Source organism: Periophthalmus magnuspinnatus, chromosome 19 (assembly GCF_009829125.3).
Source record: "Periophthalmus magnuspinnatus isolate fPerMag1 chromosome 19, fPerMag1.2.pri, whole genome shotgun sequence".
Classification (NCBI taxonomy): Eukaryota; Metazoa; Chordata; class Actinopteri; order Gobiiformes; family Gobiidae; genus Periophthalmus; species Periophthalmus magnuspinnatus.
The window spans coordinates 2,866,895-2,882,636 of record NC_047144.1 but is presented as its reverse complement, the minus strand read 5'-3'; the positions used below and the strand labels follow the sequence as shown (position 1 = coordinate 2,882,636).

Sequence of the window (15,742 nt, the reverse complement as noted above, 5' to 3'; positions counted from 1 at the left end):
CTTTTCCACCTTCAAGGCAATGAAAGCATCAAGGATCCACCCACGAGTGACGGCTCTTTTGTGTGATTCATGACAGAAGCCAATGTGAGAACTCATTTTAACTCCAAACTAAACACAGAGAGAAAAGACCGAGGCTCAGATGTGTTTAAAATGGTTCAAACTGAGAGTGTTTACCATTTGAAATAATGCAGAATATATTGTATTTATTATTTACAATAATATATATATATTTTTTTTATGATGCCAGATATGTTTTTTGTTCACAAAGTTCTCTCTTGTGTCACCTGCTCTGCTTCTGTGCTCAATCTTGTGTTTGCTCAACGTTAATCATAATTAAAAGTGTAAAAAATGTAAACAAATGATCCAAAACCCAATCATTAAGGAACCGTTCAAAAGAGCCGACTCATTGAACATCACTTTCACTCACACGTTCACACGCACATTCATAGACCAGTGTACACAGACACTGAGGGTGAGGTGGTTAAGTGTCTTGCCCAAGAACACAACAACAGCTTCTTTGTTTCCATTTGAATTCACAGCCACAGTTTCAGTCATAATCACAAATGGCTCTGCCCTTCATGTTCGTCCCATAGACTTTATAAAGAAGTGGACTGAGGGAGTGAAACGTCACCCACGACATTCAGCTCCAGTCAAATGAAGCTCATCCACATCTGCTCCACATCTCAGTTTGTAGATTTGACCGATCTTTGGGTATAAAGCTCTTAAAGGTCCGATATTACACAAAAAGCCACGTGTGACTTCATCAAACACAGACCTGGAGTTGTGTTTTGTTTCACTCACACATGTTTGAGTGAAACAAAACACAACTCCAGGTCTGTTTGTGATGAGGAAACAACATTGGATAAAAAAATATTAATATGATTCTTTTAAAGACATTTTCAGTCAATACTGTACAACAGCCTTATCAGGTTTTTGTAGTGTTAGTTTTCTGTTTGTCCTTGGGAGGGGCCTGTTCCTCCTTGGGAGGGGCCTGTGCGTCCTTGGGAGGGGCCTGTGCGTCCTTGGGAGGGGCCTTTTCACCCTTGGGAGGGGCCTTTTCACCCTTGGGAGGGGCCTTTTCATCCTTGGGAGGGTCCTTTTCATCCTTGGGAGGGGCTTGTGCGTCCTTGGGAGGGGCCTGTGCGTCCTTGGGAGGGGCCTGTTCGTCCTTGGGAGGGGCCTGTTCGTCCTTGGGAGGGGCCTTTTCATCCTTGGGAGGGGCCTGTGCGTCCTTGGGAGGGGCCTTTTCATCCTTGGGAGGGGCTTGTGCGTCCTTGGGAGGGGCCTGTGCGTCCTTGGGAGGGGCCTTTTCGTCCTTGGGAGGGGCCTGTTCGTCCTTGGGAGGGGCCTGTTCGTCCTTGGGAGGGGCCTGTGCGTCCTTGGGAGGGGCCTGTTCGTCCTTGGGAGGGGCCTGTTCGTCCTTGGGAGGGGCCTTTTCATCCTTGGGAGGGGCCTGTGCGTCCTTGGGAGGGGCCTTTTCGTCCTTGGGAGGGGCCTGTTCGTCCTTGGGAGGGGCCTGTTCGTCCTTGGGAGGGGCCTTTTCATCCTTGGGAGGTGCCTGTTCATCCTTGGGAGGGCCCTGTGCGTCCTTGGGAGGGGCCTGTGTGTCCTTAGGAGGGCTCTGTGTGTCCTTAGGAGGGCTCTGTGTTTCCTTCGGGGGGCGCTGTGTGGGCTCTTGTGGTTTTCCCAGGTACAGGTTAATGATGCCCAGGTCATGAAGCCTTCTCCACACTGTGCTCTCTAGGATGTAGTTGTGGTTTGCATAGAACCTAACACGAGTATTAGCTCCACGCTCACAGTAGTAGTTGGAGTATTTCTTGTGATCTTCTGTTATAAATCCGTACGCATCCACCTGAAACATAGAAATTGTGTAATTTAAAGGGCCCATCTATTTTTCTGTTCCATGTTTTAATGTTTCTTCATTACAAACAAACCTGCAGTTGTGTTTGTAATGTAGTCAGTATAAAAGTGTCGACTAAATATTGTTATCCTCCTCTAATCTGCTTTTCTACCCATGAAAGTCACTGCACGCTACTGCTTTTAAAGAAATAGTATTTATACATATAAACAAATTAAATCTACTGTTTAATACAACCTCCTTTTAACACCAGGCTCACGTCTGTGTCTGTGTCTTTGTACTAAACTAATGCTGTGAGTCTCTGTAGTATTTTTGACTAAGGCCGTTTCCTGAAGCTGTGACATGTTCTGTCTCATGGTCTGATTTGAGTGTATATTTTGTTCCATTGTTGTGAAAAACATGCTAAAAGTCCTTAAGTTAGCGAGGTTACTACATGTTTAGCTCCTTGCCAAATCTGTGCCATGGTTGCCATAGTTACCACTCTAAATATCCAGGATTCCTCACGTTTACATGGATATGGTCATGTAGACGTCATCTCCAGAGCACTGTCTTAACTGGGACACTCATGAACGCACTCACCGATCGGTTGCTGTCAGTGTTGGTCTTACCCTGTCGCAGAGCTGCAGAGCCAAGAACATCATGAAGGCTCCATTTGTGGGTCGGACGATGGCCCAGAATCTTTTGTTCAGTGTGGGGGACTTTAGAAACCTGAGGGTCAGAGGTCACAGGTCAGAAGTCACAGATCAGATTTGTTTTTTTGAGTTTTACAGAAATAATCACAGTGAAAGTGACAGTGACCTGTTTCTGACGTATCTCAGGAAGTCCATGTGAAGAACGTAGAACCGCGTCTCATTGAACTGACCCGAGTACTGAGTCCAGGGACTAGAGACCAGAACAGAAGTCAGAACCAAGACTGACCCAGGACTAAACCAAGACTGAACCAAGACTGAAACAGGAATGACCCAGGACTGAACCAGGTAGGACTGTACTCTTACCGGCGTCCACCATAGAATTTAGCGGGTCTCTCATGTTTGTAGAGTCCCATCAACCAGTAAAAGTCCCTCATGCCTTCAGGGATCAGCACGTACTTTATACCCTGGAAAACAACATCACATCAGAGTGAGAAGAAATCATAAAACCAGGACTGAACCAAGATTAGAACCAGGAATGAACCAGAATCTCATAGACATAAATAGACACGTTGTTTGATGCTAATGCTATCATCCACTTAGCAACTTAGCAAGTCGGGGAGGGTTTTGGAACACCATAAAAGTGTCATTTGAGCTAACGGTTAACCAAGTTTCAGTGAGATTTCTGATTTTGTGTAGTTCTGGTGAACATCTAGTGGCACTAAACCTCCTCTTTTACATGTGACTGAAATAAACATGTTATATACTTTAACAGAGAGACTGGTTTCACCATTCACTTGTATGTGAAGGACAGTTTGAATTGATGTAACTCTGGGAGCATCAGCGCCAAGTGATTGTGTACCATATTTTCCGGACTATAAATCGAACTTTTTTTTCATAGTTTGGCCGGGGGTTCGACTTACAATCAGATGTGACTTGTAGGTGAATATATTATATATAATATATATATATATATATATAATACATAATATAAGTGTATAATTTCACATCTTCGTTATTGTCACACTGACAACTGTGCGAGGCCACACTCATCTACGCCTCATCTACTTCTGGAGTTGGTGGATTTGTTCAGAAGCGACACCGAGGATGAAGACTCCAGTGGATTTATTGATTTGTAGTGAGATCCAGAGTAAACTTGTTGCTTGTTTTTTCTGCTTTATTTATCCGATTAACTGTTAATATCTTACGTTAACAAACCAGACACGTGTTCAGTTCTGTCTGTGCTTCATGTCACTGAATAAATATAAATGTGTTATGTAACAGTTGATTATACATGTTACAGTTCACTTGTTTGACCAATAGATGGTGCTGGTGTGTTTGTAATACCTGTAAGAAAATTTACTTGACTCGTTTTCTTTTATACATTTCATATTTTATTTCCCTTAATTTATTTCCCCTTCATTTATAAAACCATAAAGGAGATCATTTTTAATTTGGAACAATATTGTAAATGTTTAGTTTATCATTTACCATGGATCATGTAAAGTCTCGTTTAAGGTCGTGAAAACTACTTCCTGTTTTCTCGTTCAGCCTTTTACGCTAATGCAAAGTCTTACCCGACAGAGCACTATTTAAGAGACAAGTAAGAAGTAAAATATAAAGTTTTGGGTTGACCGGTTTGTTTACTAGCAGACCAAAGTCGTGTGTATATTTTCCATACGTTCATGTGCAGTTTTGTGTGTGTATGTAAAATGAGCCAGAGCTTATGTTTTTTTAATGCGTTTGCTGGTTCTGCAGTGTGAACTGTGATGAAAAAGTAAGACCACAGTAAACATCAGTGACTTTCGTGTCCCTCGTGTTTGTGGACAAGCCGGCATGTTATGTTAGCGTAGCATATCTGATTAACTGTTAATATTTTATGTAAAATTACCAGACAGTATTTTATTGTTATTATTATTATAACTTGCCTTTAGAGATAAAAGGTCTGTTCTCGGTCTTGGATTTTGTTAAATAAATTTCCCCAAAAAATGTGACTTATAGTCCAATGCGACTTATATATTTTTTTCTTCATTATTACTCATTTTTTCTCTGGTGCGGTTTAAATGTCACTGCAAGGCATCAATAGGTGTGTGCACCTACCGGGTCATGTGGGGCTCTTGTATAGTTGTATTTTCTGAAGATTATTTCAGACGCAGTGATGGAGTGAGCTGTGTGAACGTAGATGTCGGTGCGATTCCCAACATCCTCCTCAAAACCCTTTATCACTGCTCCATTTACCCTGAGAAGAAAAAGAAAACAAATCAGACAGAAGGAGACAGGAGCAGAGAAGTGCAGAGCCAGAGGAGCAGAGCCAGAGGAGCAGAGCCAGAGGAGCAGAGTCAGAGGAGCAGAGCCAGAGGAGCAGAGTCAGAGGAGCAGACGGGGGCAGAATATAGATTTAAACCAAGACTACCATGCCAAAGCAACAAGGACAGAATCAGGCCTGGACTTCCTGAGTCTAGAACAGGACTAAACCAGCTCTGGGTCCATCGCCCCCATAACATGTTTGATTTAGGAATCATTACAGCACAGGTCTGATATCTAAGGTCCAGGAAAAGGTCATGTTGGCTTAAATAAATGAGGAAGAGCATAATGAAATCTGTGAGTTTGTTTTTTTCAGTTGGTTCACTCAGATGGAAAATCCCCAATGTCCAGATTTGTTTGCAGAAAATCCATCAAACAAAGAGAAGGATTAAGGTATTACAATTACTGCATCATTCAAACAGGAACTATGGGGTTTGGCTCTAGTCTGGAGACTAACTACTCTGCCACAGTAACAAAGGGAGAACACAACACTCCACTCAGAGAGATCAGGAGTCTAACCCACAACTTCACTGAGAGGAGACAGGCTAACCACTCTGCCACAGTGGTCTGACCTGAAGACATAGTCGTGGCTGTCGATCTCTGCTCCCTTCTTGGACCTCCAGAGCACTCCTCCGTTGGCGACCACAGCACAGGTGATGCAGTCTCTGCCTGGTTTAGGCAGCAGCAGAGGCTCCTTGGGCTTCTGGACCAGGCTCAGAGCGGAAATCACCTCTGAGAGAGAGAGTGAAAAAACTATTCAAATAAAATGTTCAAAATGACAATTTTCCCAAAAGAGGGGGTATTAACTGCTAGTCATGTGGGAGCATGGGTGATGAAGTCTTGTGGGTGGAGCCTTGTACAGAATCTTACAACTAACCGTAATGAGGGGTTGAATAGGGGTCAAATCCTCCAGCTGAGGAAGTCCTGACCAAGACTAGCTCAAGATCTGAAGATGGGTCCCACTGCTCCTGACAGGTTTAACCCAGAGACACGGAAGTATGGGTCAAATACAGTTTCAACCCAGAGGCACTAAAGGATGGGTCAAGTACAGAGGACACATTTCCTCACGGGGACAATAATGTGTACTTTAACATTAACCTTAAACTCAGACTAAACCCAAACTAGGCCCAGACAGGCCTTTGTCTGACTTTGACTGTGGAGCAGGACTAGAGCAGGACTAGAGCAGGACTAGACCAGGACTAGACCAGGACTGACCTTGGTGGCTGTAGTCCATGAAGCCGAAGGGGTTGTTGAAGTGTGATAGTCTGTTCCACTCGCTCATGCTGATGCTGCCGTTGTACACGTACATTCGAATGTTTGGGATGAACTTGTCTTTCAGCTCCGGCTCCGACGGGATCCTCCTCCACAAACTGCTGTCACATTTCTGCACACGAGATCACACTGCATTTTTACTATGTTCTGTATTTTATTTTTTTTTAATCCTATGTTACACAAAATTGAGTCGTGAGCTTTTAGCTACGTTAGAATGTTGTTCCCTCCTCAAAAACAGACCGGGACGTCTGTTTTGTTTCATTCAGTAATCCCTTATTTTGTTTTCAAGTTCACAGCTACCTGTAACTTTGTGTTCAGTAGAAATCAGCAATTCTAGGGCTGAAATCATCCAAATGATTCTAGTGAAGTTGTATGGAGTTTAAAAACACAGTGGGGCACTTCCTGTAATATCACATGACATCACAAAGTGGAGTGTTTTCAGTTTGAGAAAAGATCTCTGCCTAAATATTTAGGCTTTGTGTGTTAAACGTGTGAATGAAACACCATTTTTTTAAAAGGAAATGACATTATAACATAGTTTAGAAAACAACATAATATGGGCCTTTTAAACCACTTTGGACTCCGTAGCAGGCTGCAGTATTTCTCAAGATATTTTTTGTATAGAGTTGTTAAGTGATAATGATGTAAACTGAACTCAAGGGTGGGTTGTGCGGTATTCGAACCAAACTAGCCAAACTGTACATCATCATTGTGTACTGCTCAATGATCGATTTGTGTTTCTTATTTGTTTAATGGCCATTCACCAGTGTCTGTTTATTTTGTTGTCTATTAACATTCAATATGTTAAACACTTAAACACGTACTTAAACACGTACTGCCTCTGTCCACTGTCTCTTTGAGTCGTCTCTGGTCTTCTGATCCTAGCCCAATGATCTCGTCATACTACTACTACTACTACTACTACCATTACTTCTCGGGTTTCTAGCCACACATAAAGTGGCGAGTTAGCCTGGAGAGAGTGTACAGGAGGAGAAGCACTTTGTTTTGGTCCCTCTGACCTTCCGCTCACCTGAGGAAGGTCAGAGGGACCAAAAGGTTGTGTGAATAAATGTGAATCAAGAGTGAGACAGTGTGCGGGAGTTTTCCTAACCTTCCAGACCAAGATTTCAAAGGTTTCATTGACGAATTGACTCCTGCATTACACCACGTACTTATTGTTGAATACAATTCGGGTCACATGCTCTGGTCACATGAAGACGCCACGTGATGAGGAGAATGAAGTGACTGGACCATCTGAACAACCATCACACCACCACTCTGTCCCAGAAGCCCAGTACACACAAAGACCAAGACCCTCTTTTCCAGTGGCAGCTCCTTCAGAGTTCAACCCAGTGGAACATATCTTATCCCGCCATGGCTCCCCACATAGATTCAGAGCATTTTCTGGAAGATTGCCAGGACCCCAGCATGAATCTGCCTATGATATGTTGCACTCATGTGTCGACCTTTTCCTAAAAGATCTCTGTCTCTCATCTCCAGCGGTCTCACAAAATCTTTGATAGTCTCCTTTCACCAGACACAGCCCTCCCTTAAGGGAGTTTTGCCAATGATGCTCCTGTTTTGATCCCAGCAAGCCAAACTCTTGTCGTTGAGGGTTCTGTCGGTACCATCTCGGCTCTTTCTGCCAATTGAGCCCTGGTAGAGCATGTTACAACCTCACTGCCTCGAAGTCTGTGTGCACAACTGTCTCGTCACGTTGTCAAGACACCTACATCATAAGATCTCAATTGTCCTCACTAATGAGTCAGGGCAGAGCATAACCATACGGCTTCTGAATACCACCGCCGAGCTTGTAGTGTCACTGCAGATCCTATCCCATTATGTCACCTTTGATTCTCCATCATTCAAAGATCATTCAGACCCCATACAGTTTGATTTTGTGAACCCTCCAATCCCTCCAGAATAGAAGGAACAAATCACTAAAACACTCAGAAGCATACCTGAAGTCTTTGCTCGCCATGACTTAGACTTTGGGCGAACCGACAACGTAAAACACAGAATAAATCTCCATGACAAAACTACCTTTAAACATCAAGCCCATCCAATTCAACCCAAATGACATTGAAGCTGTCCAAAAACATCTTCGTGACCTGCTGGATGCTGGTGTAATTTGGTTGTCTGAGTCCTCATTTTCGTCACCCATTGCAAAAATAATGGGGATGTGCGTCTTTGCATCAACTATATAGAAAACGTAACATCCAAACGGTGAAGGACGAGTATGCACTTCTGAACTTGGAAGAGTCATTTTCTACGCTATATGGGTCTTGCTAGTTCAGGGTTTTGGATCTCAAATCTGGATACTATCAAATAAAAATAGAAGAGGCGAACGAGGCAAAAATGGCTCTCAGGGTGTAACAAATACCAACAAATGTCAACACCTCATGGAGAAGTGTATGGGGGAGCTACACTTAAAAGAGGTCTTAGTTTTCCATCAATGACCTCATCATCTTCTCAGACTCTCTTGACGAATATGAGCGCCAGTTGTTGAAGGTGCTCCACCTCCTCAAGGAGTATAGATTAAAGTTTTTGATCAAAAAATGCAAGTTTTTCCAATTTTTGTAAAATATCTGGGTCAAGTGGTGTCTGAGAATGGAGTAGAGACTGATCCCGAGAAAATCAGCACTTCTGGCCAACTCCCAGCATGCTAAAAGAGCTGAGGTCTTTCTTGGGATTGGCGGGGTATTATCGACGGTTCATAAGTGGTTACACCACCATCGCAAAGCCACTGAATGGCCTTACCAAGGGATACACACCAGAAGCGCTCCATCACGACCAAGGATCTTGATACCAGACAACCATTCAGATAGCGGTGGACACCATATGACAAGCTGATGACTGCCCTCGTCTTGGGGTTTGCTGACCCAAAGCTGCCCTATATCTTGCATACTGACACCAGGACAATTGAGCTCGGGGCTGCTTTGTACCAAAAACAAGATGTCCAAAACCTAAAACCTGATTCTACAACCTGCTCAATCACCCTAGTAGAATCCATGAGTGTTACCACCACTGCAATACCAGAATGCTTTGCTGATGAGACACAGCATGGGCTACATGTCATTCCATTCCTGTCACATCTGAACCTGAAAGAGAAACAACGGGCATATCCCTGTATCGTGAAATACAATGAGGCAAAAAAGTATTTAGTCAACCACCAATTTCACAAGTTTTCTCACTTAAAGGCCTGTAATTTTCATCATAGGTTCACTACAACTATGAGAGACAAAATAAGAAAAAAAAATAAAATCCAGAAAAACACATTGGCCCATTCCTGGTGCAGATCTCCTCTAGAGCAGTGATGTTTTGGGGCTGTCGCTGGGAAACACGTACTTTCAACTCCCTCCAAAGATTTTTATGGGGTTGAGATCTGGAGACTGTCTAGGCGACTCCAGGATCTTGAAATGCTTCTTACGAAGCCACTCCTTCGTTGCCCAGGCAGTGTGTTTGGGTGGGTGTTTGTCATGTTGGAAAGACCCAAACACGTTTCATCTTCAGTGCCCTTGCTAATGGAAGTAGGTTTTAATGCAAAATGATTCATCGCGTCATTCAGTCTTTCCTTTACACGGATCAATCGTCCTGGTCCCTTTTCACAAAAACAGCCCCAAAGCATGATGTTTCCACCCTCCATGCTGCACAGTAGGTCTGGTGTTCTTTGGATGCAACTCAGCATTCTTTTTCCTCCAAACATGACTTGTTGAGTTTTTTACCTAAAATTCTATTTTGGCTTCATCTGACCATATGGCATTCTCCCAATCCTTTTCTGGATCATCCAAATACTCTCTAGCAAACTTCAGATGAGCCTAGAGATGTTCTGTCTTAAGCAGGGGGACACATCTGGCACTGCAGGATTTGTGTCCCTGGCAGCAGAGCGTGGTACTGATATTAGCCTTTGTTACTTTGGTCCCAGGTCTCTGCAGATCATTCAGTAGGTCCCCCCAAGTGGTTCTGGGGATCATTTTGACCCCAAGGGCTGAGATATTGCGTCAAGCCCCAAATCAAGGGAGTTTATCAGTGGTCTTGTATGTCTTCCATTTTCTAATAATTTCTCCCACAGTTGATTTCTTCACACCAAGCTGCTTACCTATTGCAGATTCAGTCTTCCAAGCCTGGTGCAGGTCTACAATTTTGTTTCTTGTGTGATTTGACAGCTCTGCTGCCCCAACCCACTTACCTGAAACTGATGCCAATCTTTCTGTTGCTTTTGAAGATCCTCAACCTGAGAGCGAACCAGAAGACCACTCACCTGAGACCGAAGATGATCTACTTACCTGTGAGGCTGACGAAGTATCTGCAGAACTAATGCCCCATACCCGGGCAGAAACACCCCCAAATTTGATTGAAACATCGTTCAACCGAACCAGTTGATGCCGCTAGCTCAGATGACGCTAACCCAACTATTCGTCGGTTTACCAGGGATCAACAACCGCCTAAGCATTTCCTATGCTCAGCCTTAGGTAACCCTCTGGTTTCCGTTGTACAGACACTGTTTCATAGTCTAGCCTACTCTAGTCTACCATCGACCATCTACGTAGTGTCTACCGTGGCTCATCAGACTCAGCACCATTTTCTTTTACAGGGCATTTTTTTTTTCAATCTTTCTCAGATGTACTTTAAATTACTGTAATGTTCAAATTTTAAACTTTCAGTAGTACAGGAAGAGTAGATACTGGTGCACAAGCCTAAAGTGCCCTCACATGGTTGTCAGTGTGACAGTAATGAAAATGGGAAATTATATGTTTTAATAATTTCACATACAAGTCGTGTCCCCAGGCAAACTATGAAAAAAAAAATACAATTTATAGTCCGGAAAATACGGTAATCTTTATTTTAACACAATCTGACCAGAAAGAACTGACCTAGCCAGAACAACAACAGGTGAGATGATTTGTGTTCTTATACAAGTCTCACATAACATTACAGTCACAAGCTAGCATTAGCCAACAGTTTTTTTGTGAGTCACTCTCTCCTTTTTGTTGAAAATTAAATTCCTAAACAGGACATGAATGACTGGATTGATCTAAGGCTCCTGAAAGCGTGCTGTTTAAATCATTTTTGTTATTTTTTTGTTAAGTATGATATAGATTTATAGCTGTATATATGTATAGATATTCAGCTGTATAAATGTATAGTTGTATAGATGTAAATATAAACAGACCTGTGTCGTCTTGTGCGGACGCCTGTCGGTCCTGTACTTATCGTCGAAGTCCCACTCGGGCAGTTTGCTGTAGTTCTTGCGGTACAGGATGGGGATGGGGGTGAGGCCGGGTGGATCTGTCGTGGTGGGAGGAGTCGTGGACAACTTAGGACCCCACAGCTGTGGGACACCTCCATAGAAGACTGGGACCCTGCAGACAGAAGGGTAAATATTCATGTATTTTTATTTAGTGCACCAAGACCTCACTCTGCTGTCAGACTCTACAGTGAACAGTGTACATGCTCCAGTCAGGGCCCAGTCTATGAACGGACTAAGCAGCTGCTTAGCAATCCAAAGCCCCAAGAGGGCCCCAACCTGGCAACCCCCCATAACACACATTGCATTGTATTTGTATTGACAATCTGGCAGCCAATTGAATGACGCTGCCCCCAATCTTGCGATGATTGGCCATGATTTGTTGGAATAAACAAATGCATAATGTAACTGTGCTGTGCCCAACTGTTCGTGGTCATTTTCATTTTCTTCACATGTCGAATCTACCAATCGAGTGCGGAGAAATGTAAAAAGAAGAAAATAGAAAAAGACAAAAAATAGCAATCTCAAGGTAATCTTTTACAAAGAGGTCAGTGCAATTGTAAATCTGACAAGTTACGTTATCGTCATCATTTTAATTCACAATGTCGCCACCGCACCCACCGCCATCTCGAGTGTGTCAACATGTTATTAGCACTTAGCATAGCGTCACAGCGGCAGGTGTAGTAGCAGGCGGCAGGACCCTTACCCCAGCCCAGGCCCAGTGGTGTGTGTGTGTGTGTGTGTTATCTTTCAGGTCAGTTGCTCCCTTGCTCAGCGTGATACTTACTGGGCCTTTGTACCCAGTCTCCGGTTGTGGAGTTGACTTTAACTCCCCTCTGACCTGGTGTCCTGGCTCCCCCTATGTGTTGTACGTCGTCACTCTCAAGTTGTGATAGCAGTTGCCATTTGTGGATGTTGGACTGAATATAACATCTGTGGTCTGTATCTCCTCCTTTGGCTTACCTGCTGGGTGTCTGATCACTGGCAGGGCGTAGCTGTTTATTGCCTGGGTCTAGTTGTTTCCATTGAGCTGACTCCTTAGGACTTGTCTTACTCGTCTGTGGTATTTGGCCCTGGCTGCTTTCCTTGTTTCCTCTTGTTGCTATTTGCTTGTGGGATACCAAGGCACTTGTAACTGTCCTCAGTCTCTGCTATTGTCCTTCCGTGGAGGGAGACCCCTTCTGTTTGAACGTCCCTCTCTTTGTTTCCAGGTGTGCACGGGAGGAGCCAAGATCTCCGTCCAGCTCCAGACTCAGACACGTGAGGGAGGGGGAAAGGACAACAAGCGAGGCAGGATAGACCAGGATCACGACAAAAGTAATTTACTGTGTGATAAACCAGTTAAATGACATTATAATGAATACTTAAATCAACGTTCTTTTGTGAGTGCGGTATCTGTGGTATGTTCCTCTGAACCTGAGCCATGACTCACCTTCTCTGGAATCACAGTATAATTATATATTTTTATATCAAGTTGCATGTTATAATTATAAAATGAAAATTTTATTTATAATGCAATCTTTATTAAACAACATCCCAGAGTGCTACAATAAAAGAACATTAAAATACCAAGTGCTAAAAACTAAAATCATTAGCAGAAAGTTTTTCTAAATGAAAAGGTCTTTAAATTAGCTTTAAAAAAGCAAACATGACATACACTGTTATTACAAACACATGATTTATGTTACGTTGGTATGTTTTGTTCTGGATTAATTTATGCAAAGCAAAATCTACCATCTAATGGCCACTAGATTACCAGATCATGAGTGTCATAGTACTGTCTTAGTGTCATATTACTGTTTTGTTTATATTTATAATACCAATAAGGTACAGAGCTATCAGATGTTCCCCTCGTGGGCACCATCTGATAGCGACTATACTGTATTTATTTTGATATTTGTTGCATGTCTCGCACTTTAATAACTTGTAGTTTGCACTATGTATTGAAAATTTTGCACACTTGTATATTGTCTTTTGTATTGCACTTTTTATATGTATTTTGTTTTGTTTTTTTTAAGGACTACAGATGGAAATTAGCATTTTGCTAAATCTGGTGCAGCCATCTTTTTAATGTATCTGCACATTGTCCTTCAAATAAATAAATAAAATAAATAATAAATAAAAACCACACACACACACCCCTACACCCCCCCCCCCCCCACCACACACACACACACACCCCCCCCCACACACACACACACACACACACACACTGCAAGGGCTGTGTTTGCTTTTTCTTCTCAGTAACACCGTGAATTGCAGATGAAGTACTGTCATGTTTTCCATTGAATTTAGAAGTAACTATTCTGAATACCACCAAATGAAAAAGTAATGGCACCAAAAAAGTTTGAAGCAACCGAACAATAACATGAAATAGAATAAAAAAATAAAAATTGAATTAAAATCACCTCATGCATCCAGACATACTGAGCCAGGAGATGTATAAGATGGTAACCAGGGCGGTTAAAAGAAACACAGGGCGAGCGTATGAAGCAGCCTGCCTCGCCATGTCCCTCTGCCTCCTGTGTCTCTGCTGTTCTGAGCACGACACAGAGCACAGGTGAGGACAGGTGAGGTGGAGGAGACACAGAGAGAACAGGTGAGCGTGCACGAGAGGAGGAGGGAGAGGGGGCCGTGTACGAGGAGCGTGCACGAGAGGAGGAGGGAGAGGGGGCCGTGTACGAGGAGCGTGCACACTCCTCGTGCTCGTGCAGATAAACCAGGTGTTTCTCGTGTTTCTTTTATTACCAGCGTCATTTTGACCTGTAGACGGTGGATGTGAAACCTGTTCCCGCTCCCTTCACTTATCACCTCCCCCTGACCCCTCCCTCCTCCCCTCACCTGACCCCTCCCTCCTCCCCTCACCTAACCCTTCACCTCACCTGTAACTGCAATAGTAGATGTCAGATGTAAAACCTGTTCTCCCTTCACTTACTTCACTTACATAGTTTATGGTTAATAACTCTGTAAACTCTGTGCACTCTGTAATTCTCTGACAAAAAAAATCACACAGACGGCACACAGTGGACTTATTTTAACTTATTGTCCTTAGTAACAGGTTTGATTGACAGCATCACTAAGCGCCTGCTCTCTGCTAAACCAGTGGTGGAGGAATCAGCGTTACCTTCAAAACCTGAGGGTCAGAGGTCACAGATCAGATTTTATTTTTTTTTTAGTTTTACAGAAATAATCACAGTAAAAAGTGACAGTGACCTGTTTCTGACGTATCTCAGGAAGTCCATGTGAAGAACGTAGAACCGCGTCTCGTTGAACTGACCCGAGTACTGAGTCCAGGGACTAGAGACCAGAACAGAAGTCAGGACTGAACCAGGACTGACCCAGGACTAAACCAGGACTGAAACAGGACTAAACCAGGAATGACCCAGGACTGAATGAGGGCTGAACCAGGTAGGACTGTACTCTTACCGGCGTCCACCATAGAATTTAGCGGGTCTCTCATGTTTGTAGAGTCCCATCAACCAGTAAAAGTCCCTCATGCCTTCAGGGATCAGCACGTACTTTATACCCTGGAAAACAACATCACATCAGAGTTTGAAGATATAAAACCAGGACTGAACCAGGACTAAACTTTGACTAAAACAAGGACTGAACCAGGATTAGAACAAGACTGAACCAGAATCTCATAGACATAAACAGATGCGTCATTTGATGCTAATACCGTCATCCACTTAGCAAGTCCGGGAACATTTTGAAACCTTTAATCTACTTGAAAACATACCTGCGAATCCAGCTGTAAATTGACTTGAAAAAGCACCGATTTATTTATAACATGGTAATTACAAGAGCTCGACATGCAAAAAGAGTCCTGTCCAGAGTTACCATTTTGGGGGCGGGACCTTGAGCCTGTAAGGGAAAAAAAATCAGCCAAATCAAAAGCACCGAAAAGACAGGAGAGGTTCATAGTGTTAGAAATGTCCGTTTCTGATGCAAGCGTCAAAGAGGACTAAGAGACTGAAATATAAGTCAGAAGGGTTTAATGAGTTCATCACAGGTAAAGTAACAATGAAGCACCGGACTCTCAGGAAAGAATAGGAAGAGAGTCCTGAGATGTTTGTCTTTCCAGCTTTTATAGGCCTCCCAGTGTGTGAGGCGAGTCTTCCTCTCGGCAACATGTGATTACACATTAAAAACCTTTTTGGCAAAATCCCTGAATGTGCGTTTTTAAGTCACTCAATCTTATTGTTTTATGACCCTCACAGGATGGGGGCACTCAGTCCTTGGTGAACAGGGCCACAGATAAGAAGTGGCCCTGGTCCTAGGTGTTATCTTCTTGGCCCCAGTGCTGTAGAGCTTTATGACCCTCTCAGGGTGGGGGTCTTTGGTGAGTAGGGCTACAGGCATCTGGGGGTAGCATTACATTGTTAAAAAATACCTTAATACCTTAAGTTTGTACTCTCACCGCAAAAAAGA

The 15,742-nt window shown here is 43.3% G+C and overlaps 1 protein-coding gene across 1 annotated transcript; it reads right to left on the bottom strand.

The window, feature by feature from the left end:
* Positions 1-925: 925 nt before the first annotated feature.
* Positions 926-11,938, bottom strand: LOC117387605 (alpha-N-acetylgalactosaminide alpha-2,6-sialyltransferase 1-like). The gene is made up of 9 exons (XM_055229811.1): positions 11,913-11,938; positions 11,237-11,426; positions 6,007-6,175; positions 5,364-5,523; positions 4,588-4,726; positions 2,854-2,954; positions 2,657-2,740; positions 2,467-2,566; positions 926-1,852 (listed from the first exon to the last, which is right to left on the bottom strand). Exons 1-9 carry the CDS (start codon positions 11,936-11,938, stop codon positions 926-928), a joined length of 1,896 nt encoding a protein of 631 aa, XP_055085786.1.
* Between the last annotated feature and the right edge of the window lie 3,804 nt (positions 11,939-15,742).

Excerpts from the sequence above, each read along its gene's own strand:
- LOC117387605 (XM_055229811.1), bottom strand. The coding sequence starts at position 11,938 with ATGGCGGTGGGTGCGGTGGCGACATT. Across the intron at positions 11,427-11,912 it reads GTGGGTGCGGTGGCGACATT|GGTCCCAGTCTTCTATGGAG; the intron begins GTGAATTAAAAT and ends TTCTGTCTGCAG. Across the intron at positions 2,741-2,853 it reads AAATTCTATGGTGGACGCCG|TCCCTGGACTCAGTACTCGG; the intron begins GTAAGAGTACAG and ends TCTGGTCTCTAG.